Genomic DNA, 16,646 nt, shown 5'->3' on the forward strand with positions numbered 1-16,646 from the left:
GAAAAATGAATGGAAGTCAATGCAAAGGCCCCATAAAGATAGCAAAATAAACCTGCGTGTGTGTGTGTGTGTGTGTGTCGGTGAATCGTTGTCTCACCATGACCCTGAAGCATATGTAGAAATTAATGAAAAATGAATGGAAGTCGGGCAGCATGGTGGCGCAACTGGTAGAGCTGCTGCCTCTCAGCGAGCAGGTCCCTGGTTCAAACCCCGGTCAAAATAATATTCTAAATATCAAACCATCGTGTACTTGTCATTCCCTGCAGCTAATCCAGCATAAATAAAGTATTTCTGGACCTTTTAATCCACCGCTGTCAGCTGCTCAGATGCGTGTCTGAACCTGATCTGAAAGCCTTCCAGCGCTCCTGACGGAGTCCTCTCAGATGATCACACTGGATGTTGTGTCTCTCCCAGTGGAGACGGCAGTTTCAGAGCGCCTTTGTTGTTGCAGTACCTTCCTGTACCAGCCGTGCACTGTCAGCGAGCGCTGCAGGCGGCCATCAGCAGAGACAGCAGCCTCTTCTCCTGTAGTTCACCTTTCTCTTCTGAAACCCCATTTACAAAACTCATTTTGTAGCTGGGTGACTCCAGTGTCCCCAGTGTCCTTATGGACAATGTTTCTTTATTCTTTTGTGTGACTGTTGCCACTTTCTAGAGCATCAGAGCAAACCTGCACCTCGTGCACCCCCCACAGCTGAGTCACGGGGCTGTGAAACCAGACCTGTCTGTGACCAGATCTGCTGAAGTGTCAGAACTTCCTCTGAAGACTGTCTCATAAATGTTTTAATATTTCATCATCACTCTATACTCTGACCAGCTGATTTTATTTTTTTTTGCAGCTGAATGTGTCTGCAAGTAAAAAGAAAACATGCTTGCTGGTGTGTTGCTATGGTAACATCAACGCATGAAGCCACTTCCTCTCATTTGCATCAGTGAATAATTGTTTGATGCTGAGTTTACACGACCCTCGTTTACACCTGTCTGTGTCCTTTCTTCTCCCGTTATCATCACACCTTTAAGCAAAGAACTTTAACTGAAGCTGCATTGAGCGGAGCATGAAAACTATCAGCTTTAGTTAAATGAATTATGCTTAATTTAAATAATAAGTGCTCTAGAGTAACTTAAAACAGCAGCTGATCCCTGTAGAATAATATAAGAAAACACAGAGCTGCAAACTCATGGAAAATATTGATGATGGTGAAGTCATTGAAACTGTACCATTATTAGACCTCTATTGTTTAATCTGCATCATAGTAATTAACAGTTTAAATCACCTCCACAATGGAAGTATTAGTTCTTCTAATATGTAAATCTGTAGAGGAAGGTGGAAACGTATGAGGCCGTGGTTCTCAGTAGTAAAAAGTTGGAATGCTCCCTCCAGGTCGAGGTGAATCATCGTCTAAAGAGTAGGAGCTCCGAGCATCTGGAAGCCTCATGATGAGGGATGACGGGATGGAGCGGGAGATAAATCAGTGGAGATTTTCTGGTCCATCTAGGCTCCATTCCTCATATCATCATGATCATGAGGTGTAGATTATGACCAATAGAATGAGGTCTGAGATACAAATGGCTGAAATGAGCTTCCTCCACAGGTTAGCCGGACTCGGCCTTTTGAATAGGGTGATGAGTCGTGTCATTCCGGGGGGAGCTCAAGAGTAAAGCTGCTGCTGCTTCTCATCAACGGAGTCAGCTGAGCTGGTTAAGGCATCTGATTAAAACGCTTCCTGAGCACCTCCCTCTAGGCATTTTACTGGGCAAATCCCGCTGGGAGGAGAACCAGAGGCAGGCCCAGAACCTGCTGGAAGGATCATGTATCCTCTGTTCTTGAAACGCCTTGGGGTTCTCCAGGAAAAGTTGGGCAGAATCAGTAGAGAAAGGGGTGTATGCATTTTTATCTTAGAGCTGTTACCTCCACAATGTGACCATGGATGGATGGATGGATGGATGGATGGATGGATGGATGGATGGATGGATGGGTGATTCACATACTTTCAAAAACAAAACAAAAACTATATTTTAACATTTCTACCAAATTATCAAACTGTACATTTCTGTCCAGTCGTGTACCAACAAATAGATTCCAAAAAAGTAAATAAATAAATTCTGGACTTGTATTTTGAAGCGGAAGACGTTTTGCTTCACGACTGAGAATGTTCACCAGCAAACGTCCCAATAGAATTACCCGTATTTTCCGCCGTACACATCACACCGCCCTATAAGTCGCATCAGTTCAAATATGTCTAATAAAGTTGAAAAATCCATAAATAAATATGTCGCTTCGCCGTATACGTCGCATCTATTATGCATCACCGCTGACAACCTGGAAATGTGGGCCGGTGTTGTGCCAAAAATCAATTGGCTGCCAAATGGCAGCTGCGTGAGCGTGCACGGGAGGACTTTAACAAGAATTTAACAAGATTAACACTTAAAAACAATTATTTGTTTGCTCAACATTATAGTAAAGGTGTGTCTCAGTTGAACTTTTACTTAATAAATTCACTTTAATAGCCAAATTAGTTGCATTTCGCTGGGGCGGTGCAGCAAAATGAAGCTGATTTGACGGTTGCTCCAAGCAACGAGCAAAACGAAGGTGGCAGACAATGGCAAGCCGGTTGTGTCATTAATAATCACTTTTACCTATTACATGACACAATGGCATGCCATTTTGCTCAAGTGCCATCTAGTGGCTGAAAATGGTAGTGTTCAATATTTTCAGTCAGAATGAATGAAAAAGGTCATATCTCAGCCAAAAATTGGTTTATAAATATGGGAAAAAATCCATAAATATGTTGCTTTGGCGTATAAGTCGCAGGGCATGTAAATTATGCACAAAACTGTGCCTTATAGGGCGAAAAATACAGTATGAAGAACTCTCAATTTAATGATAAATTGATTTTGTGTTGTGCTTTTAAACTTAACACAGCAGACATAAGCGACCTTGTTTTCTGTTCCGTCTCATGTTCTTACAGTGATGCACAATTGGAAAGTGTTTTACTTTATCTGGAATTGCTCCACATACAACGCAAACTGCTTAATAATCAATCTCCTTAACTCCAAGAACTTTTCCTTGGCTCACATCTGGATACCGTCAAAAGATACCTTCATATCAAACAGCCAAATATCTGGCGACACTGCTGGTCAAACTTTTTTTTTACGTGGATGTATTCATTCAAATTAAGCACAATAAAATATAAACGTAGTGTTTTTTTTATTATGTTTTACAGGTCAAAGGACTCTCCAGCACACGAGTGATGTCCTAGAGACTGTGGTGCTCGTCAACCCTTCAGAAGACATTGTTGTATCAGAGGTGAGGTCAATAGTTTAAGCTACTGGCCATATTCTGGCGCTTCATGTTTGCTGATGAAGCAGTGACCTAAAAAGATGAGCTGAGCTCTTTCATCATAATGTAGTTTGACCAAACCTACATAAAAGACTTCCTTTTACAAGAAAAGTCAACAACCTAAATTTAGCATTCTCACATTTCCAGCCTTTTTTCTCTCTCTGAATGTTAACAGGAGCACCAATATTAATTTTACTTGTGGTAAATTTTCTAAACCTTGACAGAGTTACTGTAACGTCCGTCTTCCCTTGTCTGTATTTGTAAAGATTTTTCTTTCCGTCTTGGCAGTGCTATCGCTCTTTTACCTGTCCTTTGCCTCCTTCTGTCCCATCTATGTGCCCTAGATCCAGTCTCTCGTGACAGACTCTGCAGGCCACAAGCTTCTGGTGTTAAGTGGCCAGAGCTCAGATCACGGTGGCCTTCTTCTTCAGACCGGAGTTTTTACGTCTCAGACCTTTTCACAAATCTTCACTGATCCTGGGGTGAGTTTTGTCAGCTTTTATAAATCTAATAGCATCATTTCCCATGCATGATACAGGCATGACACTGAAAAGAATAAAAAGTTTCACTCCTAAGCTTTGTTAATGATTTAATATAGATCAAAGATGAGTTTTTAGATTTTTTTGTGCCATTGTTGAATCAGTCATATGTTGGTATGTTTTGTTGCAGGTCGGTGAACTGCTGGGAACAGCAGCCCCCAAGCAGCAGGCAACACTTACCGTGTCCTGCCGCGGGGAGGCGGGCTGGAGCTCCGTCGGTCAGCTGCACGCTCTGAGACAGTTCTTGGAGTACAAACTAAACCCAGAGCCAGTTCTCCCCAAAATGGAGGGTATCACAGAGTTTACAGAGTATGTCTCTGAAACTGTTGACGTCCCTTCGCCCTTTGACCTCCTGGAGCCTCCCACCTCCGGAGGCTTCCTGAAGCTCTCAAAACCATGTTGCTACATCTTCCCTGGCGGACGAGGAGATTCTGCCCTCTTTGCCGTGAATGGATTCAACATCTTAGTAGACGGGGGCTCTGAGCGGAAATCCTGCTTCTGGAAACTGGTTCGTCACTTGGACCGCATCGACTCAATTCTGCTGACACATATTGGAGCGGACAACCTCCCAGGTATCAATGGTCTTCTTCAGAGGAAGACAGCAGAACAGGACGAGGAGCAGTCTCAGGGCTCCACCAATTACAGTGACTGGATGAAGAACCTGATTTCTCCTGAGCTAGGTGTTGTTTTCTTCAACGTGCCAGAGAAGCTTCGTATGCCAGAATCTAATCTCAAAGTGAAACGCAGCATTGAAGAGGCGTCACTTACTTTGCAGCATCTTAACAAACTGGGAATCAAGCCGGAGCCCCTGTTTCGAGTGGTCAGCAACACCATTGAGCCTATTACCCTTTTCCATAAAATGGGAGTGGGGAGGTTAGATATGTACATTCTTAACCCTGTCAAAGATAGTAAGGAGATGCAGTTTCTAATGCAGAAGTGGGCTGGGAACAGCAAGGCCAAAACTGGCATTGTGCTGCCCAGTGGGAAAGAAGGAGAAATATCTGTGCCCTACCTGACGTCAGTTACAGCCTTGGTCGTCTGGCTTCCTGCCAGTCCTGCAGAAAAGATAGTCAGAGTGCTGTTCCCTGGGAATGCACCTCAAAACAAGATTTTAGAGGGTCTGGAAAAATTAAAGCATCTCGACTTTCTGCGATATCCTGTAGTCACACAGAAAGACATCACTTTAGGAGCTGCTCCGTCAGTTATTAAACAAACCAAGTTAAAACAAAGGACAGATAGCAAAGAGAGTCTCAAATCCTCCCCCAAAACCATCGCAAAGATCTCCAAAAAAGAAACGGAAGGACAAGATGACGCGTCGACCATCACAGAGGCAAAGAGTGACTCTGTGAAGGAAAATATTTTAGAGAAAAAAGAAGAGAAAAAGCCAGCCAAGACTCTAAAATCCAAAGCAGAAGTGCCGGAAAAGAAGAAACTCTTGAAAGAAAAGTCATTAAAAAAGCATTCCAAGGAAAGGACATCAAAAATGGATGAGAAAAAGGACAAGGAAAAGAGAGAGATAAAGAAAATTAAAAAAGACGATTCAGCCAAAAAAGAAGAGAAGAAAGATGCAAAGTCCAAGGAGGACAAGAAGAAGGACGCATCCAAACCTGAGTTGAGAAAAATCACAAAACCTGACCTAAAGCCACTTACACCTGAAGTAAGGAAGACGTTACATAAAGCTAAAGCTTCAAGCAAAGTCAAAACTGTAAAAAGCAAAGTGACAAAGGCTGAAGCTGCTGAACCCAAAGCTGACCAGGCAAAACCTGCAGGTATTCAGCCTGAGCCCATAGAGAACCAATCTGCTGGAGGTACATCCGCTTTCTCCCCACCTGAAGACCTCACCAAGGAGTTTGAGGAACTAAAAAAAGATGAAATCGATGCTGTATCAGCAGAGCCACAAGAAAGTGAAGAAGTTTCTCTTGAACTAACCGCAGAAAGCCTTATCCAAGAGAAGATGGAAGCACAAGAAAATGTTTCAGAAATCCCACAGGAAAGAAAATCCCCTGAAAGGAGGCCATCAGGCCCAGATGTAGGAGCTGATACTGAAGTCAAGGCCAAAGAATCACCTGAAGTGCAAGAAGTGGATGAGGCTCAAAAGTTTGAGGATGAGGGAGCAGCATCTCAGGATGAGGAAGACACAGAGGAAGAAGCACAAGCTGCAGAAAAGAAAGCACTGGATAAGGAGGAAGAGGAGGAGGATGAGGATATGGGAATAGGTGTAGATGAAGATGAATCAAAATGGAAGGAGGCAAAGGATGATGAGTTTGACAGAAAACATGAGATGGAAGAAATGGAGAAATCAAAAGATCTCTTTACTAAAGTTGTGACAACACAGGAGCTCCAGATGTCTCCATTCAAGTGTGAGAAGGAGGAAGAGGAGGAGGAAGTAATGGAGAAAGCTGAACTGGAAGAAGTGGAAGATCTAGATGTAATAGCAGATGAAGAGATCAAAGTTCAACCTAAAGATGCAGCTGAAAGCAAAACCAGTGAAATACTGGCTGCAGCTAAAGTCGAAGAGGAAGAGGATGATGAGCGTTACTCATCGTATGTTGGAAGGATCACTGCTCCCATTAGCGCAGTAGTTCAAGGAGCTGTAGCAGGTGAACCCGGCTCTTACATTCAAGATGAGATGATTCCTGGCTACTCTGAGACAGAGCAGACTATCTCTGACGAGGAGATTCACGAGGAGGCGGAGGAGAGAATACCACATCTTCAGTATGACGTTGGCATCTATGACATCTCTGTTCCAGATCAGACTGGATCCTTTGTAAACATTCATGGCATGAGGGAGATGCAAGCTGCTGCTATGATCGAGAGGGGCTTTATCCCAGGTGTACAAGAACAAGTGTCAGTTTTTACCAACATTATAACTGCTCCTCTGGCGGAGGAAGAACACGTGTCTTCGGCAACGTCAATCACAGAGTACGACAAAATCTCCTCCTTTCCTACTTCTATTGCTGATGATCAGTCTGTTGCATCTGTGGCTACACCTGAGGAACCACCTAAAGCATCTACTCCTTCACCAGTGACTCCAAATTCTAGCCAAGGTAAAGAGCAGCTGCGCTCTACAGGAAGTCTGTCACCACCTTCTTTGGAAGACAATAAACTCTCTAAGTCTCCATCCAATGACTTGCAACTTCCTATTGCAGAGGGTAAGACTGCTGTTGAGGTCCCTGTTGTAGCAGAAAAAGAGGAGGAAGAGGAAGAGGAGGAAGAAGACCAAACTCCTAATGTTGACATACCACTTACAAAACTCCAAGAGGGCTATGCTTCATCCAAAACCCTACAGAGCAAAGAGGCGGATACCAAAACGCATCTAAGTTCTCCTGAAAAGGTTCAACGTGACATCAAACCGGACCACCTACCTGTTGAAGAGGTAAATATTGATGCAGTCGCTCCTAAAGATATTTCATCTGTTGTGCCTACAAGACCATTTGGATCTGACTCTGTCACATCCGAGAGTGAGGAGCGTTGTTTCAGCCCGGATGATATCACTGTGAAAATGGCTTCACCTCCACAGTCTGGACCCTCGAGCGCAGCTCACTCTCCCCTTCACCACTCTCCAGTGGAAGACAAAATGAAGGTTTTCTTAGATTTGGGGCAGCAACAGGAGGTGCTTTCTGATGTGGCCGCCGCAAAAGATGACGAGCTCAAAAAGGAAGATGAGCGGGAAACAAGAACACAGAAAGAAGCCGATCACAAGAAAGACGGTCAGATTGAAGTAGCAGTTTCAATATCTGCCACAGAAAATGTCCCAAGGATGGAAGAACCAGAAAAAGACTCCTCATCGGTGCCAAAAGATAAAGAAAATCTGGTAGAAATGGTATCTGCCGTTGCTTTATCTTTAACAGAAGTAAAACTGCCTGTCGAGGTTGTGAGGGACTCCCCCCAGTCATCTAATGAAGAAGACTCAGATTTTAAGGAGGAGAAACCTAAAGTGCCTTCACCAGCTACATTTCCAGGGAGAAAGAGTGGTTTCTTAGATGATGACAAGAATTTTTATGATAATGACAAGAAAGATGATGATGATAAATCTACTATTAAAAGTATCTGTGCAGAACAAGAGGCAAGAAAAAATGACACTTCAGATCTCAAACATATCGAGGATGAACATAAAGAGAAATCTATCATTCAGGTAAAGGTCCCAACAGCTGAGTCCATCATAGACGAGAAGCCGGATGAAAATGCAGAAAAAGAAAATGTTTTGGGTTTTAAACTTGCCAAAGAGGAAGAAGCAGAAGACTCTGTCACTGTAGGTAAAGCCATTAAAGACGAGGACAAAGAAACGGAAATAGAGAACGCTCTTAAGATGAAATCCGCTGAACAAGCGGAGATGGAAACTGTAACTTCTGAGGCCAAACAAATCAAAGAAGAGCAGAAAAATAAAGAAGAAACACAAAAGGACAGAATTGACCTCAGAACCAGCGAGGATGCTCAAGAGACAGAAATTAAAACTGATGATGTTCATTACATAAAGCTTTCAAAAGATGAAATAGAAACGACTGACATCTTTAAACAAAAAACACAGGAAGAAGATAATGAAAAGGACCAGCCTTTAGATAATAAATCTGCTACAGAAAACGTGAAGAAAGAGGAAAAGAAAGATGATAAGTGCATGACTGCGCCTTCCCAATATGAGAAGGAACAGGCGAAAGAACCATCAGATTTAACATTGAAAGAAGACAAGAAAGAAGAAAAAGACTTGGAAGAAAGAGACTTATCTTCCCCCAAGTCCTTTACGGATGAGCATAGCAAAGAAGAAGAAGAAACTGCTGACATTATTGTTACGAAGCTTGGGAAAGAAAACATTAGTCTGATGGGTGAATCTCCCATTACCATGAAAGAAGCAGAACAAGCAATTAGTAAGGATGTAATCCATACCATCAGCAGCACCAGTGTGGAGGAGAAAGAAGACATGGTGACTAAAGATGAAAATCTGTCAGCCAAGACAACAATAACAATTACACCAGAAAATAGCAAAGTCACAAGCGAAGAAGATATTACAGACACTAAAGCTCCCAAGGAAGAAAAAGATATAACATCAAGTAAGGATTTAGAACAGGACGAAAAGCAGGACACAAAAGGAAAATCTGTGACTGTTGAACTTGTATCAGAAGAAAAGGATGCTCAACCAAGTAAGGAGGAAACTCCTGGTCTTGAACGTGATGAATGTAAAGATGCTACTGGTGCAGCAAAACATACCAAGATGGAAGAAGAGCCTGCAATCGTATGTAAATATATTGATTTAGAAGAAGCAAAAGAAACAACTCAAACAGAAAGAGAAAAGACAGAAGAAGAAGAGAAACAAAATGTGAGTAAAAGTTCTCCTGCTGATGAACCAGCTCATATCAGGGAGCAAGCTGTAATAAAAACCGAGCATGAGCTCACTTTCACAACGCTTGAAGATAAAACAACCATGAAGGATGTCAATAAAGTAGATGCATCTGCCTCACAGGAGGAAAAAGACAAAGAAATCTGTAAAGATGTGTGGGCTGCTGAAACGGCAGAAGAAGAAAAAGGGATAACGGTAGACAAGGAAGAGCCACTGACTGTCAAACTGTCCGACGAAAGACAAGAGACAATTCATGATCGTGGCGTCACTGACAAACACATCAAGGATGAGAAAGATACAACTGCGGATACATTTTCTGATAGACAACTGTGTGAGGTGAAAGAAGCAGAAGAACCAAATGTTCAGCCTATCACAGACAAGAAGGATGAAATCAAAGATATTACATCATCAAAGGAGGCAAAAGAAACGTTAATAGAAGAAGTTGAGGAAATTCGGCTCAAAAAGGAAAGTGAAAAAATCACAATTGCTACGCATGCACCTGTTAAAGAGCAAAAAGATGGCGATGGTTCAGTTAAGGCTGTTAAAGAGGACAAAGAAAGTGAAATGGGGGATGTTTCTGATAAACAAACCCAGGGGACTGTGAGCTGGGAGACGGGAGACTCTGATGACCAGAAATCAATTTTGGAGCAAATGAAGCACACTGCTCACTGTGAGGCAAACAAAGACACTGACTCAGATTCTGCCACTGACATAAAACACAAAGACTTGTCCGAGAGTCAAACCTTCAAAGAGGAGAAAGGTGAAGTCAAACAGGACCGTCATGATGAGCACATTATACAGGATTCTGTAACAGAGACATACTCTCCCACATGTAGCACCACAGAAGAGAAAAAAGGCGAAGACTATTATTTATTTGAGTCAAAATCCAAAATGTCTGATGAGAAAGAGGTAGATTTTCCAAAAACCCAGAGCGTGAAAGATGAGACGAAAATTGTTGGTGAGACTACACATGAAGAACCTTTTGAGAAGTTTCCTGAAGCTCAAAAAGAGCGGGAAACATTCACAGAAGAAACACAGCAAGAATTGGTGGTGAAAGGTGACCTCTGCGTGTCTTCCCAGCACATCCAGGAGGAGAAAAAAGACAAAGAATCGAAGGTCATTAACGGAGAAGAAAAGATGGAGACAGAAAAGGACGATGCACATGTCGCTGAACTCAGTAAAGAACAAAAAATGGAGAAAGAACAGGAAAAAGACTACACCTACGAGACTGAAGACATCAGAGATGAAAAAGCAAAATCAGCTGAGAATGAACAGATAATTAAAGAAAAGGATGTGCCTCCCACAAAGGCAGATGACATGACAGAGAAAGAAAAGTCTGATTATACTGATGGAGACCACACCAAAGAGGAGAAATGGGAGAAAGAGGAAATACAGGAGAAAGACCAGGTCAAATCTACCCAGCCATTATCAGGAGAAGCAGTGGTGCTATCAAAGTCAGATTACAAACCTGTATTTGTGGTTCAGTCATCAGATGACGACAGAGAAGATGAAGAGGACGACATCTGCATGGGAGGAGCAGGCTCCAGACCATTGTCAGTGGAGTCGAAAACGTCTGACCATGACTATTCCTTTGTGCGTTCGTCTATTAGTCAAACTCCACAGACAAGTGACCAAAGTAAACCATCTACTTCTCAGCAGCCCACTGTAATTATACCTACTCTTATAATGCAGGAGCCATCTCTGGATGAAGAGATCAGAGAGTTTGGAAAAGAAGAATCCAGACTTCCACCTGAGGCACAAAAAGACGTGAAAGCGAAAACCACACCCGAACCAGTTACCAAGCCAGAGTCGGCTTTTGATGTCGTCAGGTCAGAGAAAGAAGAAACAGTTTGCGGTATCACAGCTGCCAAAACAGAAACAACAGAGAAAAAGCCTTTGTTGTCAACACTATCAAGCACTGACAGCCAACCACGAAGCTCCACACTTTCAAGCACCGAAAGCCAGTCCAGTGTGGAGGAAACACTGCAACCTGAAAAGGAAATCCTGGCTCATGTGAGTGCAGAAACAGTGGCTACAGAGAAGACAAACGTTGATGGAAAACTAGAGAAGGAAGCAGCGAGGGAGACGGAAGGAGAAAGAGAGATGGCTTCTCCAGAGTTGACACAGTCTTGTCCATATTTTATGTTAGAAAAACAATCTGTTGATGCTACCCACACGACTGGCCCAGCAAAAACAGACACAGATGACAAAACGAGCTCAAATGGAGAGGTCACAAGCATCATCCTCGGCAGTGAGGCACAAACCTTTGGTGCATCCAAATATGATCCATACGAAAAACCTGTTCCAATAAACCACGATCTGGACTCCAGAGAAGAGGGTGAGGCTTCACATGGTTTTGATAATGTTTCTGACATCTGCATTGACGATAACAGAAGAACAAGCCAAACTGAGACTGGAGGAGCCATGTTCCTCCTGGATGATCAGTACAAGGAGGAACCTCTGTCCTTCAGTAGAGTGGACTACAGCCCAGTGTCCCTCACAAGCAGTGAAAAGAGTAGCCACCACAGCCCAAGTGAGTCCCCAAAAGATGAAGTCAGAGAAAAGTGCCAAGCAGAGGAGAGTAAAAGAGAAGAAAGGGCAGATGCAGTATCTGCTGACAGCAGCTGTTCATCCACAAATATACAAGACAATAAAATGTCCCAAGCTGCTGAGTCCTATTGTTTTATCCCTAAAGAGGATAAACCTGAGAAATCTGAGAAAGAGAAAGAAGATATTAGGAAAGAAGATGCAGCAAGTTCTCAGATACAGTCGATGGGAGGGGATGACATCATTTCTACCACTGGTGTAAGACAAGAAACAGCCTCTCCTTCACAGAGCCACACAGATCTCTGTGCCTCGGCTTCCAGTGACACTTCTGGGGAAATCATGGAAAAAGAGAAAGAAAAGCATACTGAGTCACTCAAAGACAAAATAGAAACTTCTGAACATTCAAGCGAGGGATCCCCATCTGGTCGGCATTCACCTGCAGAAAAGGACATTTTACTTCATCAAGCATCACTTTTACCAAGACAAGAAGCACCATCTGGCTCAAGGTCTGAAGCTTCAGCCACATTTGTAGGACATGGATTTGATGATAATGTTCTGGCATCTGAGAACAGTCAAATTAGCAACTCATTTGGTTTTACAGAGAAAAAAGAAAGCATAATTGATAAACGGCTACTAGTAGAGGGGGAAGATTTCAGTGTTGAGGATGATGAAGATGATGAGGAGGAAGAAGAGGAGGAAGAGTCAAGTGATGTGGATGTGGAAAAGGGTGCCAGAGAACTGTCTGAAAAAGAAATGTGCAGACGTGGTTCTGATGATAATGCTTTCCTGGCAGAAACAAAGGAATCGGATAAAATGTCTCAGCTGACTGAACAGAGTCTCCTCAAAACGCCGCCAGCCTGTAAATCAACTCCTGATGACGGTTCAGCTTTTCAACTTACAGACAAGGAGGATGTAGGTGGGAATCTGGAGGACACGCTCAGTGACACGACGACATCAAAACATTTTGACACTAGTCCAGACGTAGGCAGAACAACTCAAAAAGGTGAATGTAGTTTTGCATCACGAGATTTCCCTAAACATTTTGACAAAGAGGAGGCGGATAAAAAAGACAATGCTGATTTTTCCTCTGAACCCATTACAACAATCAGGTTGCCTGTGACAGAAGATATTGTATCATCTGAAGTAAGGAAGTCCGAAAAGAAAGATGAAGACAAAGCTTTACTTTCATCTGAGTCTAAATTTGAGACAAAGAAAACTTGCCAGACAACATCTACAATCAGCTCGATAGCCAGCTCTTTGCCAGTTGATTATTCTGATTTTATGTCCAAACCTACATCTTGTGCGGTGCCTCCTCTAGCTGGTACCTATGCTGATATTGGACTGAGCAGATCTAGAGATTATTCCGAGCATTTCTATGGTGAAGGCAGTCAAGTTGGACTAAAAACCGAAATGACAGAAACCTGTGTGCTCTCAGATACTTCCAAGCTGTCCAGTTCAACGGATGATCAACACTGCAGCCGTAGGCCCATCCAAGAAGAAGGTCTGAGGGAGAGGTGGACCCCAGATGTCACAACAAAACATGAGGAAACTACCTTGGCAGATGGCGCATACACCACCTTAACATACTCTTCTTCAGAGTACTCCTCTGCGTCATATGGTGGCTCGTCTTCTACCTCAGTGTCTGCTCTTGGTTCACACTTTGAAGACAAACTCGAAACTTTCACAATGCCAACCTCTGAACTACCTTTAGCCAAAGAGGATATTTCATTCACAGGAGCATCCACAAGCTCCTCTGGCTTTGGAGGCTTTCAGAGAGATGAGTACATGGAGGTGGTGTCAAAACCAGCAGCAGAAGTGTCCAAACTACCATCTCCAGATTCATTCACCACTGCCATGCAGTCGGATGATGAAGAGCCAAAAGCAGATATAAAACTGAGCACTGAGATCACAACTCTCCCCCCAGCACCTCCTTTAATAAGTACAAAATCAGGAAATGCGTCAGAAAGTTCATTTACATCAGAAGCTTGCTTTGATGTGTCTCCTCTTCAAAGGGCTGACACTTCTGACCAGAGGTCTCATGACAAGGAGCCTGAAACCCTTGAAATGGAGGACAGCACTCTACCATGTCGTATTGAATGTCAAAAAATCAAAGAGGCTGACCAAAAACAACTTTTTCTATCAGTAACTGAGTCAAAGTCAGTGGAGAGTACCACTTACTCCATGGAAAAACAAGCAGCCGCCATCACTTCTACCACCATTGTGTATAAAGCAGACGGGGTCACAGAAACAACTCAGCATACAATCTCAGCCACTCCACTTGGTGATCGTGAAGCTACCAAAACTTCATGTGCCATAACAGACTTGCACAAAATTGAAGAGTTTAAGGAGAAAACGTTGCAGAAAAATGAGGAGGAAACTGACAAAGCTGTTGGGTCTTTGACAGACGATACCAGTGTGGCAGAGAAAGAAACAAGTGGGAAAGACGACAAAACGGAGACAACAAAAGACACGGGAGCCAAACAGAAAACAGAGGACAAGAAACTGATTGAAAAGACTAGTGAAGACACCGCAAACGAGAAAAAAGCAACAGCTGACTCAAAGCTCAGTGAAAAAGAAGAGGTCATTAAACAAGAGACAGACAAAGTGGAGGAGAAAAGTTTGCTAGAAAAGACATCAGAAAAGTTAGAGGTAAGGAGAAAGAGCAGTTTATCTGATTGGGAGCTTCTACAGAGACCCGATGACTATCCTAGTACCCCTCCCCCTGGTTATGATGATGATGATGATGATGAAGAATATGACGAGGAAGCAACAAAATGGATGACCAGTTCTCAAGGTATGTCTTTGTCCTCCTCAAAAGATGCTTACCATACAGAATCATCAAGCAGAGATGTAAAGACTGATCGTCCCACTGACCTCAACACCGGAGCAACGTCTTCTGCCTCCCCTCAAGGCTACTCATCCTGTGAGTACAAACATCGCAAAGGAGAACTTTCTCCATCCTTCATAAACCCCAGTCCTCATCGGTTCTCTAGTGAAGAAGGTGAGGAGGGTGTTGGCAGTGATCATTCCCAGGATGGGAATGAAGACGATCATGAGCAACACCCAGTGAAAAAGAGGTTGCACAAGCAAAGGCGCCACCACACTCAGAGTCATCATGGAGACACCGGACATGGACCACACCAGCTACCTGGTGCAATGTCATCCGGTTTGGTCGTCACACTAGCTGGAGAGGAAACTCCTCCAACATCAGTAAGTGAGTCAATACCTTCACAGTCCGACTCTGATGTTCCTCCAGAAACTGAAGAGTGTCCATCCATAACGGCAGAGGGAAATTTGGACTCTGACGAGGATGCTGAGCATCTGCCAGTAGACAAATTATCTGCCTCTGGAGTAGGGATGGGCCACCATCCATCATCACCAAGGTCAGCTCAGAAAACCCATGATCCATTTCCCACCCCAATAAAAGACCCTCTGCCTCACCCTCCCCATCCGGACGTCTGCATGGTCGACCCAGAGGCTCTTCTCAACGATCATGGTGGCACAGAGAAACTTCTCAAGAAAAAGGGCCTTAGAAAGAGCAAACCTAAGTCAGCATCACCTGCTCGTAAGGGGGATGTCAGGAAGAGGTCTTCTACACCAGTGAAGCAGACCAAGGACTCCGCTTCACCCCGATCATCCTCCCTCAGAAGAAAAGACCCAGAAAGAGCATCCAGACTGATCAAAATGTCTGAGAGCCAAGGCTCAAAGAGTGAGCTCCTCAATCCAGGGAAAGGGTTGGTCAATGGCATCAAGACCACTTCAGGTAAGTTAACTTCATCATTCTCTGTGGCACAATAAAACATAAATTAATTAACAAAAATGTAAAATATCCATGACCCAAAATGGAAGAAGCGGGTAAAAGAAAACGGATGGATGGATGGAAAATGTAAAATAAGAACTGGTTTAAATTTACATAGTTATAATTACATAGAAAATGGCAAAATGTGCCAAAAATTGAAGAATGAATTGTTTCATCTTTCATAACAAATTTAAAAGTTTAACTTTTTGTTCAAAACTATACTTTTTTTAAATTAACTTGAAACTTAAAATGTGTCAGCGCTCTTAAATTTGAGATATCATAACTTGATTAAAAATGCAATTTGATTATATGATCAAATATTATTTTAAAAGGTGCCTGGTCTGATATTGCCAGACATTTTTTCACAATGTTATAAATTACTGGTTGCAATTACAAAGGATAAAAACAATCTGGCTTCTTGTTTTTAGCCAGTTCCAATTGTTTTGGTTGTCCCTAAGTCAGTTTTGTGAGGAGCGACACTTAAAGGTAGAACTTATTCTTTTTTTTTTTTTTTTTCCAGATCTAAAAGTTAAAACTTGTGTTTCTGAAAACTGCCAGCTGAAAGTATAAGGTTTGAAAACTAAAAAATCCTCATTGAAACATTGCACCCTGGTAATGTTAGTGAACCACTCAAGTCTAATAAAAGAAAATTTGATTAATCTGTAAAGAAAAATCACTTTAAAATTCAGTATCAGTGAAAATTAAACACCGAGCCTCAAATATTGTGATTAAATGTCACCACATAAATAAAACTTTGTTAAATTTGTATTTGTTGGGTTTCTGTGCTAATATTGTTAGACAATCATTGTGATTAAATCCATGAGAACCACTGCTGCAGAGAAAGTGACAGACAAAAATACAAGAACGTCAACATCAGTAATTCTTAAGTAGATTTTTTACAAACTTTAAAACATTCACAAACTTACCAGGCGGGTCTGAATCTTTATCAGATTAGTTGAATTACATCATATAGTCTGCAAGACGGAGTGATAAAGCCATTTATGAAAAATAAATAAATAAGCAAACAAACCAACCAAAAACAAACAAACCAACAAATCAACAAACAACAAACCAACAAATCAACAAACA

At 42.5% G+C, this 16,646-nt stretch overlaps 1 protein-coding gene across 1 annotated transcript in view; it reads left to right on the plus strand.

Moving 5' to 3' along the window:
- Nucleotides 1-16,646, plus strand: part of map1ab (microtubule-associated protein 1Ab) — an 82,224-nt gene that overhangs the window by 60,817 nt on the left and 4,761 nt on the right. Inside the window, exons 3-5 of the mRNA XM_037683090.1 lie at nt 3,225-3,307; nt 3,685-3,822; nt 4,010-15,521. Coding sequence (XP_037539018.1) covers nt 3,225-3,307; nt 3,685-3,822; nt 4,010-15,521 — 11,733 coding nt within the window. The remainder of the gene's footprint in view (nt 1-3,224; nt 3,308-3,684; nt 3,823-4,009; nt 15,522-16,646) is intronic.

The sequence above is a fragment of the Nematolebias whitei genome, chromosome 10 (genome assembly GCF_014905685.2).
Source record: "Nematolebias whitei isolate Nwh7 chromosome 10, NemWhi1, whole genome shotgun sequence".
NCBI lineage: Eukaryota > Metazoa > Chordata > Actinopteri > Cyprinodontiformes > Rivulidae > Nematolebias > Nematolebias whitei.